A 24256-nucleotide genomic window follows, 5' to 3' on the forward strand; every position below is an offset into this window, starting at 1 on the left:
ACCTTCTTGTGCACCCCCAGCCTACTCGCTGGTGGGGTGGGGTGAGAAGCAGCAAATGCCTTGACTCTGTGCAAGCACTGCTCAGCAGTAACGAAAACATCCCTGTGTTATCAACACTGTTTCCAGCACAAATCCAAAACACAGCCCCATACTAGCTGCTGTGAAGAAAATTAACTCTATCCCAGCCAAACCCAGCACATTCTCTACCCCTTATTCCACACCATTTACGTCATGCTCAGGTCCCACACTATCCAATACAACCTCATTAACCACCACCACTCTTCCCATCCTTTGATATAATACACAAATATCATTCCCCTAGTCTATGGACCCCCCCTGTAAAATGTCCATAAATTGTCCATAAATGTCCACAAATGTCCACTTGCCCAGGTGTACCTGCTCCAAGTGGAGCCTTATCTATGAGCCATAGTCTCCTCAGGGGTATACCTACTGCAGCATAGACTTATCAAAGCCATAGTTGTTTTGAAGTGCATCTTTTCCAGTGTGGCCTTCTCCATGGGCCACAATGCCTTCAGAGCTATACCTGCTCCAGTGTGGCCTTACCCACAGCCACAGTCCCTTCAGAAGTAAACCTGCTCCAACATGGCCTTACCCATGGCTGCAGTCCCTCCAGGGGTGTACCTGCTCTGTCGTGGGCTTATCCATGGCCACACGCTTTGAGGTGCTCCAGCATGCCCTCATGCACAGCCACTGATGCTTCAAGGTGTACCTTCTCCAACATGGACTTATCCTTGGGCCACAATCCCTTCAGAGGTGTACCTGCTGTGGCACAAACATAACCACGACCACAGATGCTTTGAGATGTACCTGCTCTGGCATGGACTTATTCATGGCCACAGATGCTTCTTGATGTCCTGCTCCCTCAAGAGAGAATCGGGAAAAAAAAAAAAAAAAAGGGGGTTGAGATAAAGACAGTTTAATAGGACAGAAAAGGAAGGGAAAATAATAATAATGATGATGATGATGATGATAAAAGAACATACAAAATAAGTGATGCACAATGCAATGGCTCACCACCTGCCGACCGATGCCATGAGCAGCAGCCCCCCCAGACAGCTTTCCCCCAGTTTATGTACTGAGCATGACGTCACATAGTATGGAATGTCCCTTTGGCCAGTTTGGCTGTGCCCCCTCCCAGCTTCCTGTGCATCTGCAGCCTTCTCAGTCGGTAGAGCATGGGAAACTAAAAAGCCCTTGACTAGTGTAAGCACTGCTTAGCAACAACTAAAACATTGGTGTATCATTAACATTATTTTCATTCTAAATCCAAAGCACAGCACTGTACCAGCTACTAGGAAGAAAATTAACTCTATCCCAGCTGAAACCAGGACAGAAATATTGTGAGGATTGTCTTCCAACCTGTCAGAACCATGTTTTCATATATTTGTGTGGTATGGTTGTGTCTATCTAATAATTTGCTGTGAATGTAAAGAGCAGCCCCATTTTGCCCTCTTTCCTCACAGACCCTCCCCAACTCTTCTCCCACCTGTGCCACATAGGATCTGCCTCTGATGCTCATCTTCATGCTTCGACTGAGCTGATTTAAGTTGCTAAGTTTGCAGAATACATACGCTTGTTTTGGTGTGTTAATTTTCTGTCAGTTCAGTGAAACAAAAAAACTCATGATGGAGACTGTTGGGCACCAGATCTGTCACAAGCAAACCAGCAGCAGCTGGTAGGAGCAGGATGGCCCATTCTCTGCCACGGGGAGACATTGCATTGTCTCAGCTGTATCACTGAAATGTGCCCTTATTCCACTTTAAATTAATGAATCATTGATATGTAACCTATGTCACTGAGAAGATCTTGACAATCAGACCTGTCCATTCATTAAAGCTAGTTACAGTTTTTGATATTCAGAATTTGAGAAAAACTGTCAAAATTTTTGGGGTGTTCCTCCTTTCTCCTCATCCCAAATAATGATAATTTTGAAAAGTTGAAGTCAGGTAAAATACAATCTGTAGCAAAGATCCTGGAGAGATTTTTTAAGTGTTCTGCTTTTCCCAGGGAAAGCCAAACATCACCTTCTTGGATTTAGTCAGATCTGCATAGTAAAGCTAAATGCAAAATATGCAATGAACATCATTGGAAATAATAGTCAGGATCTAAACCAAAAATGAGGTGTTCTGCAATAAACCCACTTATAACAGTTATTTCTAAGTGGGAGTGTAGTGAATAACTAATTGCCATTTCTGAAATGAGCTTTATTCTCTTGTTTACTACACTGTAAACCAAGAATAATTCCACTGTATTTTACTGTGTTAGTCATGTGAACGTGATACAACTAAATCAGAATTTGTGTTTCTGCTTTATTACTGGATATGAAGATTTATGAGTTGAAACAGCAATGTGAATCCTTCTGAACAGACATCATTGTTTCATTTGGGAGGCCATTCTGGATCCAATAAAATTGTGTTTGGAACTAATTTTCTTCTTATGCTACATGGGACAAAATTGCTCTTATTGTTGTGTGTGCATTTACATCCTTTGGCACAATGAGATTCACTTCTTTTCTGGGATCCAGGTACTTCACTAATACAAATAATTACAGCTGTGGCACGGGGGCTATATTTTGTAGTTGAACATAATTGAAACCATGAAAGAATTATCATAATTCATAAAATGTACAGTGAAAAGACATCGTGAGGCACCATAACTCTCTAACATTAATTCGGTCATACTGGTTGGGACCAAAGGTCTGTCTGTCCAGTGACCTCCCTTTGATGGCAGCAGAGAGCCTAGGGAAGATTGTGCAAACTGGGCAAACATGAATTCTACTTTCTCCCGATACTCTCCCAAGCATTAAACTTTTACAGGGACTATGTGAACCAGAAATGGTTTTTATGTATTTAAGTAACACCCAATTGATTTCATTCCTATGGGCTTGGCCATTAATCCTTTGAATCCATGCAGCCTTTTAGCACTGGTAGTATCTTCTGACAAGGAGTCTCACGTCTTCCCTATGTGTTATGTGGCAAAACACCTTCTTTTGTTTACTTTTAACTCCTCTTTCATTTGATGCCACCTATTTCCTGTACTGGAAAAGACAGTAAATCATCAACCTTATTCGTCTTCTTCATGTAAGAGATTTTTATGTACCTACAGGTCATATCCTCCAGAATTGTCTATTTTCCCACCCTGAAGAGTTTAGTTAGTACTTCATTTTATGGAAGCCTGACTACAACTCTCCCAGGAAACATCCGTATACAGAAATTAATTCATAACAGGCAAAATTGAACTTCTGTTTCTTTCATTTTAGCCTAAAAATAGGAAGTGACCGTCATTTGTTTCAGTGCTTCTCACTTGAGAAGAATACCATTTGAACTTTGAATACAGTAAGCAGACGTGTCATTGTGCTGAACACTTTCTCAAGGATTTGGCAGCTTTTTATTTCATGCATCATTCACCACTTGCTATAGTAATCACACAAAGTAACATTTCATTAATCCAAAGTTAAAAAGCTGATTGGATATTGAGAAATAATATCTGGACCCAGGCATGATGGTAATGGATTTCATTGTACTGTGCTACCCCAAGTGATGCTCACACCAATGTGACATCCACTTACTGCACAATAAATAAGAGATTGAACTGGAGATTATTTATTAATTTTCCTTACGGCTGGGAACCCAGACTAAAAAAGCCAAGTGAACCCAACTCCAATGTTGTACAGAAACTGTAACTTAAATGGTGTGCATCAAAAAAAGATTATCAGAATACGGACTTTTGCTTTCTTCATACTGACTATGAAGAAGTACAAGGAGAGATTCCGGTGTGAATCTTTCTGAACAGATAACATTTTCTCTGTCCTAGGGGCAGTGCCAGAAATACTGCTGACTTCCATGGTGAGTAGGATTTGCTGTGACATGTGTCACTTACATTACTCAAGAAGTGTAAGTAAGCAATGAAAATCAGGATTAATTTAAATTTGCATCACAGGTGGTGTAGAGTATTGACAAAGGGATTTGAATTGCAGTCGGCTGTCAAAATGGCACACTGGTCGTACAAACACGAGTGAATCCAGCATCATATCAGTGTGAGGCTGTTTGTTAATGGTGCTGAAATGGTGATGCCCTGCAAATGGTAATATGGTCTTAATACTTATATGCACTAAAAAGCACATTTACATTAAAGGTATAGAGTTGGCAAAAGTAAGCACTTAACATTCTATAACTTAAAAATATTTATTTAAGGCTGCCTTTGCAGCATCTTAATGTTACAATCCTTAAGGATATCATCACATAAAGTTTTTTTCACTGAATGCTTCCATCTGATAGATTCATTGCGACAGGAAACACAGAGATTTCTATTTGCTGAATTTCAGTTATTGCTTACAAAGAGTACAGGAACATTCCTAAAAGGATTGCAAAGACAACTTTTTAAAATGGAAAGTGATATATAAAGCAGTTCAAATGAAATTACTTCACTTAAACATTAAAAAGTATTGTCATGTGGTAAATTGGTATTCCAGATGCATTTGGAAACTAAGGACAACTTGCTAATATCAACACTTGTATTTTAAATATTTAAAATCCAGTATTATGAAAAAGAAAGGAAGAAAAAAAATAACCCCAGGTTATGGATTAGCTTTGTTTCTTAGATACATTATTTAATGTAGTTTACATAAGAGTGGATTTCATTTTTTTGCTTTGGTAGCTTTTCTAATTCTTGGTTCCTGAGTCCATCTGGGGTTCAAATACATCCAATGACAAGATAAAAGTGATTTATTTCTGGGCACTGGGGCTTCCTTCACTGGCCAAATGTAGTAATCTGGTGCTATCAGCCACAGATATTTCTAGACATCAGTAGAGGGCTGGCAGATACGCCTCAGAACTTGACAGAGACCTGGCAGCTACTGGAAGTCACCTCAGCCTTTAGTCTCAGAGTAGGAGTTAATTTAAATGCCTACATATGAAAGCATCCTGTGTTGCTTCCAGCTGCTGCGGCAAAAAGAGACGGATCTTTGTGAAGTCCTGTGGCATATCTGTCTGCACTGTGCAGATGTCTTGGATATCCCTGGGCACTGTTGGTGGCAGTAGACATCTCTTCTGCCTTTAGTCATAACAGTTAATGGACTGTGCAGAAGGTCTCTGCTGATCTGCCTTTAGGTGCCTACTTCAGGTGAACTGAATCTCTCTACAGGCTCCAGTGACTATGCTGACCAGATCTTTGTCTGTTGTGAGACAGTAGAGAGCAGCACAGACGTAGACATCGACATTTAATGGGACTTGGCAGTGTTAGGTTTATGGTTGGACTCCATGATCCTAAAGGTCTTTTCTAACCTAAATGATTCTATGATTTAGGCACTGAGGCATTTAGGCATATGTAGACATTGACATTGAAACTCAGTCCTATCCTAGATGGTAGTTACTAACTCGATTCAGTGCCCACTGTTCCCACAATAAAAAGCACATTTAAGAAAACTACATGTTATTCAATTTTTTTTTTTTTTTTTTTTTTTTGGCATTTTAGAAGGTGATTTAACTCTTCAACATGTCTCCTTTATTCAGTCCACCACTGCACTGTAAGAAGCTGAAGGTATTTTTTAGCACTATAGATGTATCTTCTTTTAAATAATGTTATTTTTATTGCATTCACTCCTGAGTGCTTTTTTCATGATTTGGGGATAGTGAAGGAAGAGAGTTGGAATGGTAGGGAAAATGAAGAGATGGGTTCTGTTTCATGCACTTTTATCTACATGGACTGTGATTAAGTAAAATAGTTCAACTCGTAATAAGCATCCATCATAAGGATTGTGCTTATCTTTAATCTTGGTAGTCTATAAGCAATCTTAGCACCAGGTGATGCTAAAAAGGCTGTCATGAATAAGGACAACTTTTAAGAATGATAGTTCTGAACTGGGGTCATGAAATGGATAACTGGTGGTGATAGCGGGATATCTGAAATCTAACAGAAGATAGAATAAGAGAAGTTGACTCAGAAAATATGCTCCAATGTACAAGCCTGGCACCTGTGTTAGAAATGTGTACTTATTCTCTGGGTGAAGCTAAGCACAAATTGTAAGTGCTGAGCCTAGTGCAATGATCACTTTGCATGAAGTTTCACTGTAGTCGTTGACAACTTTGTGAAAAGGAAAATCCAGCTGTGTGGAAAGGAATACACTTACCATAAAGTGTAATGGACATGGAAAATAAGAGAGCTGTTCTCGCAGCTATGGTTTGGGGAAAGAGGTGAGAAGCAGTTTTCTAACCCTTCGGGCTTGTTAAGAAACACATGAAAAGCAATTCCAATTTTAACAACAGAGTAGCTAGACAGACTTTAGGATAAAGCATCCCTGGAGGAAGAGAAAGAGGAAAGGAAACTCTCCTAAATCCGTTGAGAAACTGGACCAATCATGGAGAGTATATTGTCAAACGCAAGCTTGAGAATTATTCTATAATTTTGCAACTTTGTGTCTCATTTTATTGTAATATTTTAACCTTTTCCTTAATAAAGTAAACCAAATGCATTATCTTTCTTTAATCTTGTTTTATAGAAAGTGTGATCATTGAGTGTCTGACTCAGGAAAAAACTCCATTCCTTTGGATGTAGTGAGTCTCTGAATAGCAGGAAATGGCATGATCAGGGAAGGTCTACCAACCAACATCAGTAGCAGATTCCTGGAAAGTAGATACTGGTCAGTGGCTATTTTATAGTCTCATGACACTAGGATATGGATAAGTGGTCTTCCAAAGTGTTTGTGACAAGCAGTAAGAGTGGTGGTAAGGTGACTTCTGACGTTGTGAAAGACTGTCCATGCATGTGAGCAAGGAGCGGTTATATCTCTGCAAGTCCCTGAATGGACCGCAAAGTTGTTTCTTGAGATGTCTGATCTTCCCAGACCTCATGTGCTAAAATTGGGTTTACTACATCTTTGAAAAACACTTTGGGCTTGCCTTTTTCTGTACATGCACCTTTTTTTGTTGTACCCTGTGATCCAGACATTTAACTTTATCGCTGGTAACCTAAAAAGGGGAATATTGAACACACCTTAGCTTGCTTATGATTTGCTTTTTCTATCAACTTCCTGACATCATTAGCTTTTTCCTCACCCTTACTTCTGTTGCTTAACAAGAAAAAGACATTTAAGTTGCAGTCCTCCTGGTGATTCAACGCTGGGTTTTTCAAAACATAAAATGTCATCATGTCCCCTGGGCAATGCAGGTTACCAAGGTCTATTCCTCTGACTGATGTAATTAGAGATTTTTCTTCTAGGTGTTGTGTATGATCACTGAAATTTTTACAGGTCTTCAGCTGAGTGCGAGGGAAACCTCCATGAAAATGACAAACTAAGAAGTTTAAATTATTCATTCATGCTTAAAACTCTTTATTTATTTTAACAAGAGCAAGAAAAATACATATGCTATTGAAACCAAAAACTGAGGGTCAATATGCTTTCATTGAAAAGCTTTCCCTGAAGAGCAATGTTTATTATACCTTATAACTTAAGCTTTCTGACTGATGCTGTGCAATACACAACGAAACAAACTCAGCCCAGAGGAGCTCTTCCAGTTGTAGTAACAAAGATCAGATAAGGATGTAACTATGGCTGCAGACAGTGATAATTCACAATGTTGATATGAATATGAAAACAAAAGCCTTTATTTTTGACCCAGCTAACACAATATTCATCCCTAGGAACAGTAGAGAAAGCTTTGAGTAGCCCTTTGTCTGGGGCTGAGGAAGGCATAAGTAGAGGTGAGAAGCTAGTTCCTTCATGAACTGAATTTAGGAAGGGGAAAGATGAGCAATCTTCTGGTCTCTTAAACTGATATGGGGCAAGGTTTTGGTAAGGCTCTGTGGAAAAGTGGATTTGGGAGGGAACTATATCCATCTCCAGTGTATGGAAGGTGGTCCTCTTAGGCAGTGGAAGACATAAACAAGAGAGGAATGAAAGGAGGAAATGAGAGGAAGTGGTGCAGGTAGCATCCAGCTATTACTTGGGAAATGAACACATTTCCTTTCATACTTTGTATGGTATAAACCATAAACTCATCTTTACAAATACTGTCTTGAGTTAATGAAGGTGTATATTAAACTCTTTTTGTTCATGGCAAGGAACAACTGATAATTGTCATTAGTTTGTTGCTATCGCCTGCTCCTTCCTTTTGGGGTGTATGTGCTTTCTTACGTCCTTAACATTGTAGTTACCTCTTCCTTTTCGTCTGTGTTACATTGTTTGATCCTCTTGACCTCTTGCAAGTATTTCAGAGGACTCTTTCCATTAGTTGTGTCTGATGGGTCTTCTATTTTGACAATGTCTTTCTGAAAAGAAAAAAAAAAAATTGTGTTGTACTAAATTAACAGTGCATTATCTCCAGTACAATAATGACAGCAGCATGACAACTTGTAAATTAATGGTAAAATAGATTATCACCCTTTCACACACATTTTTGAGATATTTTGCAACATTATTTCTTTGTACAATATAAAGTCAGGAATGTGTTAAATGGCAGCATAATTTATTGTTTTTTACCAGATACAGGATATTTTATTAAGGTTCACAAGCCTTCTATATCTTGTCAAGAATGTGAGGAACACTTGATAAACCATTTTGGAAAGTGTCACAGATGCAAACAGCCAGTAATAGAGCCAAGAACGCTGCTTCTGGGCATGTTTCTTAAACCCAGATATTGATGGCTCTCCTATACAATTTTCTTTGCAAGTTTTCTTTTGTAGGCCTGTTTCTGCATCTTATATAAGAAGTATTGTCCCATGCTTTGTTTTATTCAGTTATTTTATTATAAGGATCTTAGTAGTAGTAGTATGTCACTGTCTTATGCCAGTGCTCAGAGATTTCAATCAGAGCTGGACTTTATGATACAATGTGTTATAAATGCTGTGTGCAATTTACTATGGGCTGTAAAAAGTTTATTTGCTAAGGAGCTCATGACGGTGAACAAATGTCATGAGGCTCTTGTAGTCACTTACTCCGCTGGAATTAAATGATTGCCTGTAAAGCAGTGTTCTTCCTCCAACTTGAAATAAAACATTTTTCTTTATTTTTTTCTGTCACACAGTATGAGCAAACAATAATAAGTTATTATCACCTCCTTGTCTCCTTTTATTAGGAAATTGAATGTTTACCATCACGGTAATATTCATTCTTGTGTTCTTGGATTGTTTTGCAAGTCCTCCAATTTAGTTGTGGTAGATAACACACTAGCAGTCAACAAATGGTTAACACTTGTCAAACACAAAACTATAATATCAGTAGGATGTGGGTAAAAAGTTGAAATTCTTCCAAGATTTTTCTCTCTGGATATAATCCCAAAATGAAATTCCAGGATTACAGTTGCGTATTCTTTTGCTTTTAGACAGGAGACAGGTTAAATTTAAATTGTCAGGATTGGGACTGCTTCCCCACACTTATGTTTAGATAAGCACCTTAACCTCATTTCACTCTGGGTCATGGACTAACCTTTACATCTCCATGTCTCCATGAGATGGGAACCCTGGCTCTCAGGTTGGAAGGGAGTTCAGATGCACAGGCTTTCTATATGTCCATCTCTAACATGTTGGGGTTTTTGGTTGTTTGGGTTTTTTCTTTATTTTCTGAATGTGCTATCACATTACAAATCTTTACATTTTGAAATTTGATCCAAATTAGGACTGGTGTTGATGAGGGCACCAGAAGACACATTTCAGCATGCAGAGAGATGAGTGAGGATAATGAGGCATGGTGGCAGTCTAAGTACCTGTTATGTCACACCAAAATCAAAGCTCTTGCTTCAAAAAATAATAGCAACAACTTTATGAGAAGAAAAAGCCAGTCCTATGGAACACGTTCTAATTTTTCCTATCCCCAATCCATACATAGACAATTACTTTTCATTAGAAATTGTGAAAAGGTGGCTGCCATTGCATGATTCATCAGTGACATTTCCAAGATATGCATCTTCCTGAACAATACCAGAAATAAATCTTCCAGTATCATATTCATACACTTCTTGCTCACAGTAAAATTCCAAAAGATTAACCAGATACCAGTTAATTGGTGCTTCGTGGATCTCTGTATGAGCTGAACAGGCAGTGTTTTACAAGAGATGGAAACTGTTTGCTCTGCTGTAATAATGTCTCTAACTACTTCAACAATTAAGGGGATTGTGCAAAGTGTATTTATTACCGTTGTTAATTGGAATGCATGAATCAAGAGGAAAGCTCTTATCCTGTGAGCTGAACCTGACTTCTCTGAGTACAGTGAGATTTATCTTGCAATGGAAAATATTGTATAAATTCAGACACTTCTCTCCAATGTTTACTATTTGTGTCACGCTAATATTGTCCTATGATTATTTTTAAGAATTGCTAGTCTCTGCTTTAATCTGTGGCTCACCTACTTTTTTAAATTCCCCAGAGGATAAATTCAAGGAACTCTGACATATTCTAGGGTTTCTTCTGTCTCCTCTGCCAATTAAACCTGGTCTGATCTTGACCATTAACTCTGTAGCTTAAAAGGAAGTCTACTAAAAAGCATTAATGTGGCAACCCTATCTGGGTTGTGCAAGCTCTTTATATCTTTCCTCATACATTGCAGAGTACCTCATTTCCTGTATTACAATTCTCGTTTCATCCAGATCGCTGCTGGTCTTATTGTGGAGACCAAAGAAAATCTATATGTCTGATTTCATACACCCAGGGACATGCGCTTGTGTAAGTGTCTGTAAAAATATTGATTTCTGGTTTGGTTGTTAAGATTATGTTGACATCTCCCAACTAAATAGTTGAGACATCAACAACACCTACAATCCAAGTATTAGTTAATTTCTAATTGTTTGTGGTAGTTGTCACTATTTGCATCGTAATTTATTGCAAATGGAAATAGATTAAGCTGAGGATTCTTCATGATATCAAATACTGTCTGAGAACCAAAACTTCTGTGACCACAGCACGAAGTCCTTGACATACAGCATCCTTCTGAACTATACACCCCATTCACCTCCAAATCTGTGCATTTGTAAATCACTATAATAAATTTGGGAATTTTAGACTTCTTAGAATGGAGACGAAACAACATACCTTGTAGTCTTTTTTTTTTTTTTTTTTCCAGCACTGTGTGGATAATCCATGAGATCACTTCTACATCTCCCTCAGGTTGCTGTCAAGGATTTCCTCAGAGAAGGTTCCCAGACTGAAAGGTGCTATGCACATTTACACAGTGACCCATTCTTGTCTCATTTTACACTGTCACCACAGCTCGGCATATTGGGCATGACACTTAAAGCACACATATTTGTGGCACTCAATAAAAACCTTCTGGTCTGACTTATCTGCAACTATAATAATTGGGAGTTTTTTAGACTTCTTAGAATGGAGAGGAAACAACATACCTTGTAGTCTTTTTTTTTTTCTTTCCAGCACTGTGTGGATAATCCATGAGATCACTTCTACATCTCCCTCAGGTTGCTGTCAAGGATTTCCTCAGAGAAGGTTCCCAGACTGAAAGGTGCTATGCACATTTACACAGTGACCCATTCTTGTCTCATTTTACACTGTCACCACAGCTCGGCATATTGGGCATGACACTTAAAGCACACATATTTGTGGCACTCAATAAAAACCTTCTGGTCTGACTTATCTGCAATGTACGTGCCCTATAGCCATGGTTCACTTATATGGGATGCTCAGACAGCCACCGCCCTTCAGTATCCTCACTCAGCTTTCTGCAAAAACATGTTGCAACTAAATTCTGAGGTTAGGAAAGGGCAAAAAGGGGAACAAGAGAATTCAAGGAGCTGCATACCAGAAGGTGAGACTATGATGAACTCCAGTGGACAACCTGGTTACTCTGTCTGGGGCTAAATTGGAGCCAGCATCAGATGTGGTCATGTCCTGGTTGCTGTTACTCATAAACTGGCCTTTTGTATCTTGGTGCTTGCAGGTATGTGTCACAGCATCCATGAATAAACTCATTATCCTCTGGAGAACCTCTGAAGATGTCAGTACCAGTACAGTCCACCAGGAAGCTCTTGAGCTACTAGGAGAAAAAAGCAAGAGAAATATTTATATAGAAGCCATTCCTGGGAGCAGAGCATGTTAGGCATAGGTCACTGACAGAGCACTGAGGGACAGGCTATTTGGTTTACCTGAGTCATGAAGACTTAAACACTACCAGGGTGCACAGGCTGTGTGATGGCTTCTTTCTTGAGGAACTGGTGGGAGTCCTCAAGGCAGGAATGTTCTTTTGTGTCTCAAGTAGTTATTCCCATTTTGCCCTGCTTAGAGGAAAACGAAATGGGTAGGTAAAGATTAGAAATGGTTTTCTTTAAAATTCCCTGTTTTGATAGTGTATATGAAGATAGAATAGAATTTTGTAACTGTTTGTTGGAACAGCTAAGAATCCATTTTAGTCATGCATTTTTCTAGATTGTATCTTCCACAGTAGTTTCTTCTACTTTATAATTGCAGTGCTGTTTTTTATAAGTGCATAAAAATAAAGTGTTATTTTCATGTTCCCTTGAGTAACTTACTTAATGACTACATTTTTGAGGTAAACTGACTACCATAATTATATAATGCATATTTTGTGTACAGGAAGCTTTATGCATATAACTTTAAAATACACTGTAGGCATTGAGTTACACTTCCTTTATAATTTTTTTCCTTAGTGAGATGTGATTTTTCCACTATTTTGAATACTTTTGGTGAGGAACGTGATAGAAAAAGTAAACATGCCAATGCAGTTTTAGTTTAGATTTGTATGTTTGTTTGTTTTTTCCCTTGGGCTTTTTAAAATCTGGAACAGATATACAATGTTTTGTAAATGTGTCTCAATTTTTTTGTTAAATTTACATTGTTGCGATGAATAAAGTATGCTCACTTTTTAAGAAAAAAAGCTACTAGTCCTTGTGATTACTAGAACCTCAACTGAAAGGTAAATTTAATACGAATGAAGTATTGACAGAAACAAAAGCTATCAAGATTTTAAATTTCATTTCACTAAGTTAATGAAGAAATGTACCGATACCAATCTAAGTTAACTTTTTCTCTGCTGAACAATTCAACAAAACTTTGAAGCCTGGATGTAATGGTAAACAGTTAATCCAATTGGCAGTTTTTACCACATTCAGATTAGAAGCTTGGCCTACCTTTTACTTTTAGTGATTTTACTCTGTTGAGAAATGGACTCCAGAAATATATGTCAACCTTCCCACAGAAACAATAAATATTTTACTGCTAAAGAACTCCCAGTCTTTTTCCATTGGCTAAATGATCTCAGTTGCTTCTTATCCTGTTGTAAAACTCTTCACTTTTTGTTTTGTATTTCTCTAATTCAAGAAAGAATATATTGGCAATATTAATGTGCCAATACTGTATTCACAGATTGCATTAATGGGCCTGGGGTTGAGAAGGTGAGGACACATTGTTCTGTAAATCCAGACATATTTCTTTATAAATAATCACTAATGCAGGATGCAGATTAGTGGGCCCCACACTGTTCTGGACTACTATGCTCATTACAGCATCTAGCCAAAGCTGACATAGATATGCAGATGGATGACAGACTTTCACTCCAGAAAGCAGAACAGGTCTAGATTTACGGTCTAGAGGAAGAAACTGCTTTGGAGCATGCGGGTGGGATAGAGGCCGGGACAGTGAAAGCAGCTGGAGAAGGTGGGACTTTTAACAGGGTTCTGCTAGATCAACTGCTCTGCTTCACTAGCCTGTTGTCACTGCTCCCCCCATTACACAAGTGGTTACTGTCATCTTTTGATCCCATATATGTGACCAACACTAGATCCTAGTACTATCCATGGTAACCTCAGCCCTATTAGTTACTTCTCTATGGAAACACACAAAGAAGATGCAATGTTATGTAGTTACGTTCAGGGATCCTTTGATAGTTGTTCACCTAACTGCCATTAAATCCATTATTTCTTTCTTGATCCTGTACCTTTCCAGTTTTGTAGCTCAAATTCTGTTGATATTGTCAACTTCTCAAACTACAGATGTTGTGAAAGGTGCAGTATCCTTAGCTGCAGCTGGGGCATATCCTTCCATACACTCTATTATCCTGATCATAATCAATTCAAAACTGAAATTGGCATTCAGGATGCTTTGCCAGCATCTTAAGTGCCATTTGGAAAATATGACTTTATGCCTCATATTATAGCTTAAGAGAAACACTCTGAAGTAACAGATCTGGAATCAAGACTTCTATGCATTTACTGTTTCATTGTCTTTTTTCTTAGTAACTTTCATCTTTCAGAGATTTCTGTGATTAGGCCTCCTTACCATTTGAGAACATCTGAATTAACATGCATTTTTACCTTTTTTTCTACACCAGTCTTGCTCCCTCAATCTTATTTAATAAAGAGTGAGAATACGAATGCACTGAAAGGAAACAATGCACTTAAATAATGAATCAAGTACAGGATGCTTTGTGATTTCAGATTCTCAGCTACTACGTAGAAAATTAACTCTATCCCAGCCAAAACCAGCACAAAGACTGAGTTTTATGATACATTTGAATTGAAGAAAATGGGGCTAAACCAAACAAAATTTACAGAGCTTACAAATATCAGTTCTCTGCTAAAGGATCTTTCACCTGAGAAGCTTAAAATTTGATGAAACACATGCTGTACAAGCCATAGCTGGTGTGAGATACAAACAAAATATGCTTCAAAACATGAAAAATTACCTAAATGATAACCTGAGGGAAATTTAAGATATGGAAACATACAGCCAATTAAAGTAATCAAATTATATTCTGAATCAGATTTATTTGTGTTAGGATTCCAGTACGTATATAACAATTTAGTGGTTAAATACCTCTTTAAAACAGATCCTTTTTCTCAAAACATATTTTATGCTCATTCATTTTGTTTTCTTTAAAGTGGTTTGTGAAGGTGGTGATTACAATATAAACAGTTGTGGGTACATAGATCTACCTGTCCACTGTAGAAAATCTTCTTGTTGAGTTGACTGTTCTGATCACAAATTTGCCTTTTTACATGATTTGCTGTTGCTTTGAGTAGTTGTGAGTTGTTTATAAGGTTGTTCTCTTATAATATTTTATGCTAGTATGAAGTTTTACATGCAGTTGATGAAATATGTTCTTCAACAAATCCTGTCATGTTTTATCAAATAATGTGTTAGATGATTCTACTCTGAAATTCTCAGCTCAGCTCAAGTATTTTTATGCTGTATATCCTCTCTGCAGGCATTTAGATAATGCTAGATTATAAATCACTATGGTGAGAGTTTCAGTCTCATCTATAAAACTAATGAAGAGGGTGATTCACTTAGTGTTGGAGTGTGTCGGCTTCAGTGTTTGAAACATTGGAGTAAAATGTTTTGAAATCACTATTTAACAATATTAGACAAAGAGTGAATATAATGTTTTTAACTGGTATCTTAAAATACTGTTTACAATGACATATATGTTAATAGGAGGCATAAATGCATGCGTATGAAGTGATATGATTATTAGTATGTGTAAACAGTGGGGTCAAATTGCATAGCAGGAAAGGAAGACTATTAGATTCATCAGCACAGAGTTTGGAGGCACAGTACAGCGTACTGTAAAACTAAGACTACCGTCATGTCCAGTGCTGTGCGTGCTACATCAAGAGAGACCCAAAAGTCCCTCGAGAGCCCTGCCTGTGTAGTTCTGCAGGGAAGCAGATGGGAACTGCCCTGCTCACGCTGCAGCACCACCTTGCTCTGCAGCTGCATGCCCTGCCAACATGGACCAAGATTAGAAGAGTCACACAGCGATAGCTTTTTTGATCCTTTTTCCACCTGGCAACATCATGAAAAGAAAGCTTCCTGAAAGAAATGAGGGATTCTTTGGTGGGTTTGTTGTTTGTTGGGTTTGTTGTTTTTTTTTTTTGGCGGTAATGGTGTTTGTTTTATTTTAACCTGATCAAGAAGCTCTGGTAAAATTAATTTCCCCATAGAGCTCACTTCTCTTTAGGTGTCTCCAAACCCATTTCTGGTGGCAGTCTGAAGGAAAGGGATCAGAGCCAAGTATGGAAATAATGACCCCTGCTCAGCTTTTTCACTGCCTCCTCATCTTCAGGAGGGGGAGATCTGAAGCAGGTGCAGTGATTAATAAAATATCCTTCACTGCTTGCAGGGGAAAGGAGGACAAAGCTCAAGCACTTGATGTCTTTATATTGTATTGATGAAAGTTTTGTTACACACAGCATAGAGTGGGATAGATAGGTACATAAATTAGAATTTTAAATGACTGAATTGGTAAATAAATTATTACTTTTGTCCTTTATCTTTCCAACTTTCCCCCAAGATTCAATTTATTTTCATGTCTTCTTCCACAGTAGATACAGTTTCCCATTTATTTTCTGATCTTGCCCTGCTCTTTGGATTTCAACCTTTCCCTTCCTAAAATCATTATTTGTATTCTCTGCAGATCTAGACTTCTTTTTCTGGTACATTTTAAAAAAAAAGCTTTCTGAATATTATTTTATAACGAAATATCATGCACCAAATTATAGCAGGCTTGTTTCTATATCTAGTTTATGCCACAAAGCAGATAAATAAATCTGATGAATGTTTTGGCAATTACTATTTTTACACAAAAAATTTAAAAATAACATTGTTGAGATTTCATTGTCTAAGAAGTGTTTATATGGTGATTAATAATAAGACTCGGTTCACCAGTACAATTCCATGGAACTTTGCAAATGACATGAAATGTAGACAACATGGATGGGAAAATACCATCTGCAGTTCATATAAGGCAGTAGCTATGGCAGCACCAAGACCATTGTAAGGATGATGAAAAAGGTGATTAGTGCAGTTGTTCATACCGACTACATGAAAACCAAGCCTTCTCTCCTCCAACTTTTTCTTTTTTTAATGCCACAGTGCTTGCTTTTCTAGGTCAGAATTCATCACAGTTGTCTTTCCAGGAAAAGCAGTATTTTGTTGTGCAGAAATTAAGGGACTTCTGATTGCAATCTCAGTAGCATCTTCATGAAGCTGGCAATTTTCTCCCTACCAGTCTTCTAGCATGTGAATCAGAAAGGAGAGCTACCACAGACGTTCTGGGTTTCAACTGCTGGTCTGCTTTGTCATGTCTTTCCTTTTGCCTGGATTAATCACAGGCTGTACCTGACCATTTGGTCAGCAGCTGGGTGGTGGATATAAACTCTGATATCTCTAATATTAATATCTCTCTTCTGCTAACCATGGAGTCTTCCTTCTTCTTTCTGATATTTTTGTGTCCTCCATGGTGCTAATTACCTCTCTGCAGAGATACACAAGGAAAAACTGCTAGCGCCAGGGATCCCAGAACAGATGTTCTTGTAAATGCCACTAAAGCTCTAATTTTCTCTGTTGCCAGTTTTCTAGCAGTGATCATGAAGCCTTTGACCTTCTTTGCATCTGACAGCACCATGGTGCTAATTTATTCTGATTAATTTTGGTTAATCTCAACAATAAAATGTGTCAATGAAGATGCCACACTGTACCTATCTTTTCTTGAAATATGACTTCCCACCTTCCTGCAAGGTCTGGAGAAAAGTTCTACCTTCTGGAAGAATTTATAATAGGATTATAACCTGGGATTAGTTTTATCTCTATTTATTTATTGTCTTCCTTATTGTAATGCTCAGCCTTCATTTCATTAATATCACAAGGACAGTTTCTTCAATGTTATGAAATACTTCTCAAAGCTAATCCCTCTTCCCCTCAATATTTCTTATCCTGTTTGTTTCTTGTTTGAGGACGTCTGCATGGGAGGTCATTGGAGCTTAGTTAGGTGTATAAATAATACTGTTCATGAATCTGTCAGACAAACCCTTCATAGAAACATGGGACTTAAGGTTTATTAAAAAGAAAAGAAAAAAAAAGGAAAAAAAAGAAAAAAAAAACCAACCCATTTGGTTTCTGAATGAATGTGCAACTGGTTTTGACTATCCGTGAATATTAAAAATATAAATTAGCTGCATGTTAATATAACTTTTTAGCTGAATGCTTCATTATTTTAAAACTACCATTTCTCCTTCCCAAGGCCTCTGCTTTTGCAATGACTCAAAAGAACATTATGTTGGCCAAAGTAATCATATTGAATACCAATTATTGGGCAAGGTACGATGGAAAAGATCATGGGCAATCTTAAAACAAGAGTTCCTGAAACTCATAAACATTTCAGAGGCCAGAGGGTCTTATCTCATTCCTAAAACTTTGCTCATCTCCATCCTGAGAGGCCACACTAGTATTCAGCCTATCTGCGTGTGAAAAGACAGGGACGACATTTTCTTAGAAAACAAAGCATCAGTACAGATGGTGTCTACAGTGTGATTTAGATGGGCTTTTGAGAAGGGAGAGAAGCGAGGAGAAGTTGCACAGATCCATGCCATCTACTTTGGCTGGTGTCTTTTCACAGTGCAGGTAAACAACCCAGGGCAATGGTGCATCCTTCCGAAAGCAGATATTGCTGAACTGAGATCCACGCACTGAACGCTCCATTGCAGATCAGTTTTTTCGCTATCACAGGAAAAGCAGTGGCAAACTGTTAAACAGGAATAATGATTTGATATCATCATCCCTCCGTTGTCTGTTGGGGAGGAGGTGTGAAATTAAACCCTTTCTGGCCTTTAGGCACTCAGATGTGATATGGTGATGAGATTAAGATGGATGAGTGAATTCATAAATTAAAAAATGGATTGGTAGGTGATTAGACTAGATTTTTTATCCTTTTCCATCCCCTCCCTCCCTTTTGCCCCAGTATCATATTTGCATTTCATTTTTTTCGAACTTTATATGTTCTTTTATTTTTTCCCTCTCTTTTGGAGTCTTTTTTCCTTTCTAGAAAAAATAATCTTTAGTTCTTCATTTATCACCCCGTTTTCTTACCACTTCCTCTAAAAATCTTGGCTGCTTTTTGCTGCTGTTGTTGCTGTTATTGCAAATGCATACTAATGAAATCAAGCTGGGTTCATTCCCATATTTACTTTATTCTAATAAGCACACATTACAAGACAGCTTATTGGTTTTGGCAGATTTATACTTTTTCCTTTGTGACAACATTGCAAACAAAATTCTTCCCTTTCCTTGTGAAGGTGTTTAGAAAAAAAAAAAAAAGCCCACATGCTGAGACGAAATCAAGCTGGGTTCATTCCCATATTTACTTTATTCTAATAAGCACACATTACAAGACAGCTTATTGGTTTTGGCAGATTTATACTTTTTCCTTTGTGACAACATTGCAAACAAAATTCTTCCCTTTCCTTGTGAAGGGGGTTTAAAAAAAAAAAAAAAAGCCCACATGCTGAGACCTTGAGATATTTGAAGTTTCCCTTTCAAATCCCACTTCAGTCAGTTCTGCTTTGTTGTCCTTTCCCCATCACTTGTTTTCTCTTACCACACATGCCAATCCATTTTTCTTTTACAGACTGCTGTCTTTCTATTTTCTTTCTCATTTTTCCCTGTCTCCTTTAAGATTGTTCTTAAATTCTTTTTTCTTTCTCCTTCCTCTCTTTGGTTTTAATCCTCACCCGTTAGTCCCTCAAACATTCTCGTTCGTTTCTATATTTACACTGTTTGTTTCCCTTCCAGAGAAGAGATGCCCATCCAAATATTTTCATTGCCTAGGATTAAGATAAGAATTGAAGAGAGGAAATAAAATGTAGCTGCACATATGCAAACAGCAATGTGGAAGATTATTCAAACACCGTGTGTATAAGATGTATGCTTAAGACTAAAATGATTTGAAATACTTGCAACCTGAGAAACATCAGAAAAAAAGTAGGTATTTATAGACTTGCTCACTCTCTTAAAGAAGACAACAGAAGTCTATGTTATAATTAACTTTCACTATCAGAACAGAAGGAAATCAACTTTTTTTCTGAGGAACTTCTGAATCCCCCCAAGAAAGATGTATAACAGGAATTGTGAATATGTATTTGTTGACCTCATTTGGTAAATCAGAAGAAATACGTTATGAAATTTTATACAAGTGTTCAACCAACAGAGGTGCAGACCCCTAACACGCCATATAGGTATAATTTGAGCATCAATGGACAAAAAAAGTCATGCTTCTCCTGCTTGAGATACCCAAGGCTTTCTCTAGGAATCTGAAGTACTGCTATTGGACATGTAGAGCAACATACCTGTCCTTGCTGAATAATTAGGTACTTATCTCTCAGCTAAATTCAGGAAGAATGGAGAAAAGATGCAATATAAAAACTTTATTTGATTCCTAAGTCACATTTGGACCACAGCTGGAGCCAGTCTCCTTTTTCATTCTTTTTTTACAACTGCATGAGCTTATGCATTTTTCTTGTGTCATGGCTCTGCTCAAGCAAGAGGAATAGAGAGAAATTTTCCCAAAAGGAAAATTCCCTGCAAGAGATTATGCTGAGATATAATATCTCTTGGCTCAAATTCCCTGAAGCTGTGATGAGCTAAGATCTTAGGTCCCCTGCCTCCTGGCACTTACTACAGCATCTGCAATTATTCCAAAAATCAGCTCCATAGCACATTCTCTCAAAAGAGAGTTCAGCTTTTTCAAAGTGAATGAAAACTCAGAAATCTATTAAAACTTCTCCTTTTTCCCAGTCCCTTGGCCTACTGCATCTCATTGGCATGGAGGTGACCTGATTTGCTTTCCAAAGTCGGTGGGAAAAGGTTACAAGCAAATAAAGTCCTGGTCCTGTGGAAGCTTTCAGAAATATTTTGCTTTTCTTGCTGACTGTAGAAAAAAGCCTGCATGCATTACCAGGATAAGGGACAAGATGCTTAACAGTCTTTGGTTCACCTTCTGTTTAAACATCTTTACCTGTGTGAACATCTCTAGCTCCAAAATGCTGTTTTGAGCAAAACTGAGAACCCTTGGCTGATTCCCAGATTACCCCCGGGATCATTTCTGGTCTCTTCTGTCATTTCTTCTCGTTATACTTTGGCTTACTTTAGCTTTTACTTTTTTACTTCAGTAATGAATCATCTCACAGACTTCAAGGTGGCAGGTACTGAGGTTTCTCAGCTCTCCATATCATTCTGCTGAACACTGGGATGTTCTTCCCTTTCATCATCCCATTTTGATGTCATCTACTCAGTTAATGATCTCTGTCTTCAAACTTACCAGGAGGAGAGAAAAAGCCTTCAACTCCAGCAATTCCAGGACACATGTGCATGCAAATATAATCCAATTTCCAGCTTTTTCCCTTTCATTATACGTTCCTAGTTTTCTGTTTAAGATCACACTGCTGTTATTCAACTGCAGCAGCTAAATCTCCAAGATTACCTGCATTGTCTTTAGGGATCACTGCTTCTTGTTTGAATACTCCACACTCAGCTTGAAACAAATCTGAAACGAATCATTGATCCAGAGTGTTGCATGTCTTCCCTTAAGTCACCCTAGTGCAGGAAATTCTTGTCCAGTGCCTTCCTCATTTTGAGAGGTGAATCCTAAGAAGAATGTGACACAAACTAGGGCAAACACAAATAGTAGGAAAGCCTCTGGTGCTAACCTTGTTCTTATACACCCATACTTTGAGGAAAAATTTAGTGACACAAAGTATGAATAATTTAAAATCAGTGAATATGCAGCATATTTTCCTCACTAATTTTTGAGGCATTGACTAAATATAATTCTATATTTTAGTTTGGTGATGAAGTCCGCTGTATCCTTTAAGCTTCCAGTTGAACAGGCTGAAAGCTCTTGAGCTTTCAAAAGTTAAATTGCTAAATCTCATATCAAAGTATGAGGAGTCAAATAGCTCACTCAAGACACTTTTTCCCACCAGTGCGTTGGGTTTTTTGGTATTATAGCTCATTATTTTAAAGTTGGCAGCCAAAGCAGTAAGTTGTCTATAAACCAACTTTCATGATATCCTGAGAAAATCACTTTTTGCATTGAACTGGTGTTGTGATCACATAGCTTGCTGTCATGTTGCTTGATAACTGATTGCTTGCTGTGAACAGCGCATTAACTACTTCTAGCACTTGAGCTTCTTACAATGTATTTTCACAAGCAGTTTCAAACATTGTACATTCATAGGGCTGGCTGAGCTGTCTTCATCCAAATACATTATTCAACAAATGTTGCTATGGAAAAACTTATTTCCCGAATGAATTTAAAAGGAATTAAACTAGCTCTGATCCTCACAAGGTTTAGTAGGTTCTGTGAAAACGCAGTGTAAATAGGGCAAAAGGGACTCATACCTTAGGTTCGTCTCAGTTTAGCCCCTTTTATCTGTGGGGCTTCTGATAATTCATTAACCATCTGTGTGTTTCATTGTCCTGCAATAATAAAAAGCTCTTTATCCATCACTCTAAAGTTGTTTGAAAGCAGTGCATAGAATTTGCTGTATAGATACAGAATATTTTATTGCTTATTTTTATTTTGTTCACCTACATTTCATAGAAACAGATTTATTGTTAAATAAGTGTGTACTTCAGCCCATGCCTGGAATGAAGTGATGTTGCTATATAAACAATTGATTTTCTTGCCTTTCAACAAAGTCCCCAAAGAGTCTTTTGAGAGAGAAACTTCTAAGTATATTCTACATATATCAGGCAGCTTAAAAAAAAAAAAAGCAAATAAATAAACCCTATACTCTTCAGCTATATGTCTCAGCCTGGATGTGCTGTATATTTTCATATGCCAAATTTTGATGAAAACATACACAAGAAAATTCAAATTTTAAAATAAATATGTGAAAAGCTTGTGAGGTTTCCCTTCAATCAGTTCTTTTCCATCTGAAGTTTCAGATGTCCAAAGACAGGAAAACTGGGATGAGAACATGGTAAACAGATGGAATGATGGTACCTAAGAGTGGTGGGGGTAAATTCCTGTTCCCCATGGTTCTCTGATGACTTCTGTTGTGCTCTGAAGATGTCTCACTTTGTTTGGAATTATTTTGAGATGGAAGAACCAGGGAGAGGAAAGGTTCAAAAAGGAGGCTGCTTGACTAAACATCAGGAACTAGAACATTTAAGTAGAACACTGAAAGACTGAAGTAACTGAGAAAATGAATGATATAAAAAAGAAACTCAAGAGCATCCCGTGCACTCTCCCCTACCAGGGAGAAGTTCTCTGGTAGGAAAAGGCTCTTTAAACTAGTAGAGAGAAGAGCAATAAGATACAGTACCTGGGAGGTGAAGAAAGACAATATTAAACTAAGAATAAGATCCTTATTTTATCTGCAAGTATAACTAACCCCTTGGAGCAAAGTACATTAAGTTGTGATGGATTAACTACCATCTGAGGTCTTTTAAGCTATGCTATAACTCAGCATGAGGTTGTTTTTTTGATGCAGGTGTGCCTTAGTGAAATTCTGCTCCAAGTGACATGCAGAGGAACAGACTCATTTGTCAATATGGCCACATACACTGATGGAAACTCCACTCACTGTTCCAGCTCTCAGTCTCTGAGAAATAAGTTCTTGTTCCCTAGAGTCAAACTCAACATGCACAGTAGGATCCTACGTGGTCACAAGATTAGTCATGCACGGGCTAATTTCTTACCTGGTGAGCAACATCCATTCCTCTTGTACTCTGGTGTAGCTTTTTTTTTTTTAGTCAGTGGAGTTATAGGTAGTTTTGCAAGAAGAAGGTTATATAGAGTGAGAAAGTGAGTGTGATACAAATGGATTTGTGGGGGATTAGAGATAAAAGGACACAACAATCTTCTTTCTTTCCATCTGAATACCTTTTTTATTTTTTGGGGTCCAATTCTCCCTGGTGATTCTTAAAAAGAAAACCAACAAAACACAAACCTGGATTATATTTTTAGTTAATCCACAAAAGTTATTTGTTATTATTATTGAAAGAGAAGTTAAGAAGCCATAGACTTTAGGTCAGCTAATAGAGGGCAAAATTTTCCATGAGACTGCAAAGAAATGTGGGTGTTCAGTACAGCCTTGAAGAAAAGTGCTATACTAGGGATACATAAAATATGCTGAGGCTTAGTACTGTAGAGTAAATGAGAATCTCCCATATTGCTGATATTGTGTAATTATTCTTAATTATAATTGCTAAAGTGATCTACAACCAAAGTCTCTCCTTTGTTGTTAAGTGTGAATTTTGGGAATTAATTGTTAAGAGAGAATTTTGGGAAGCAAAAGGTTCTTTGAAAACCTGGAGTAGTAGGGCAGGCTAAAAGCTGAGTGGAAAAGTAGGGATTCTAAGTGAAAGGTTGACTACTGTGAAAACAAAATTCAAACAAACCAGAGAGGAATGTGCCTAAGTAGCAGCTCCCTGGGGAAGTCCTGAACTCTTATTTGTCTTTCAGGTCAAAACAAAAAATGGTTAAAACCCCCAA

At 37.8% G+C, this 24256-nt stretch overlaps 1 protein-coding gene across 1 annotated transcript; it reads left to right on the plus strand.

The window, feature by feature from the left end:
• Positions 1 to 10161: 10161 nt before the first annotated feature.
• Positions 10162 to 14134, plus strand: LOC103916488 (taste receptor type 2 member 10-like). The gene is made up of 3 exons (XM_009323482.1): positions 10162 to 10250; positions 11622 to 11715; positions 13760 to 14134. Exons 1-3 carry the CDS (start codon positions 10162 to 10164, stop codon positions 14132 to 14134), a joined length of 558 nt encoding a protein of 185 aa, XP_009321757.1.
• The last annotated feature ends 10122 nt before the right edge of the window (positions 14135 to 24256 follow it).

The sequence above is a fragment of the Pygoscelis adeliae genome, unplaced genomic scaffold (assembly GCF_000699105.1).
Source record: "Pygoscelis adeliae isolate BGI_AS28 unplaced genomic scaffold, ASM69910v1 Scaffold84, whole genome shotgun sequence".
Classification (NCBI taxonomy): Eukaryota; Metazoa; Chordata; class Aves; order Sphenisciformes; family Spheniscidae; genus Pygoscelis; species Pygoscelis adeliae.

Coding starts and splice junctions, on each gene's coding strand:
- LOC103916488 (XM_009323482.1), top strand. CDS start 10,162: ATGCATGAATCAAGAGGAAAGCTCTTATCCTGTGAGCTGAACCTGACT. Junction 10,251..11,621: donor ATCTTGCAATGGAAAATATT/GTATAAATTCAG, acceptor CGTGCCCTATAG/CCATGGTTCACTTATATGGG. Junction 11,716..13,759: donor TGTTGCAACTAAATTCTGAG/GTTAGGAAAGGG, acceptor GACCAACACTAG/ATCCTAGTACTATCCATGGT.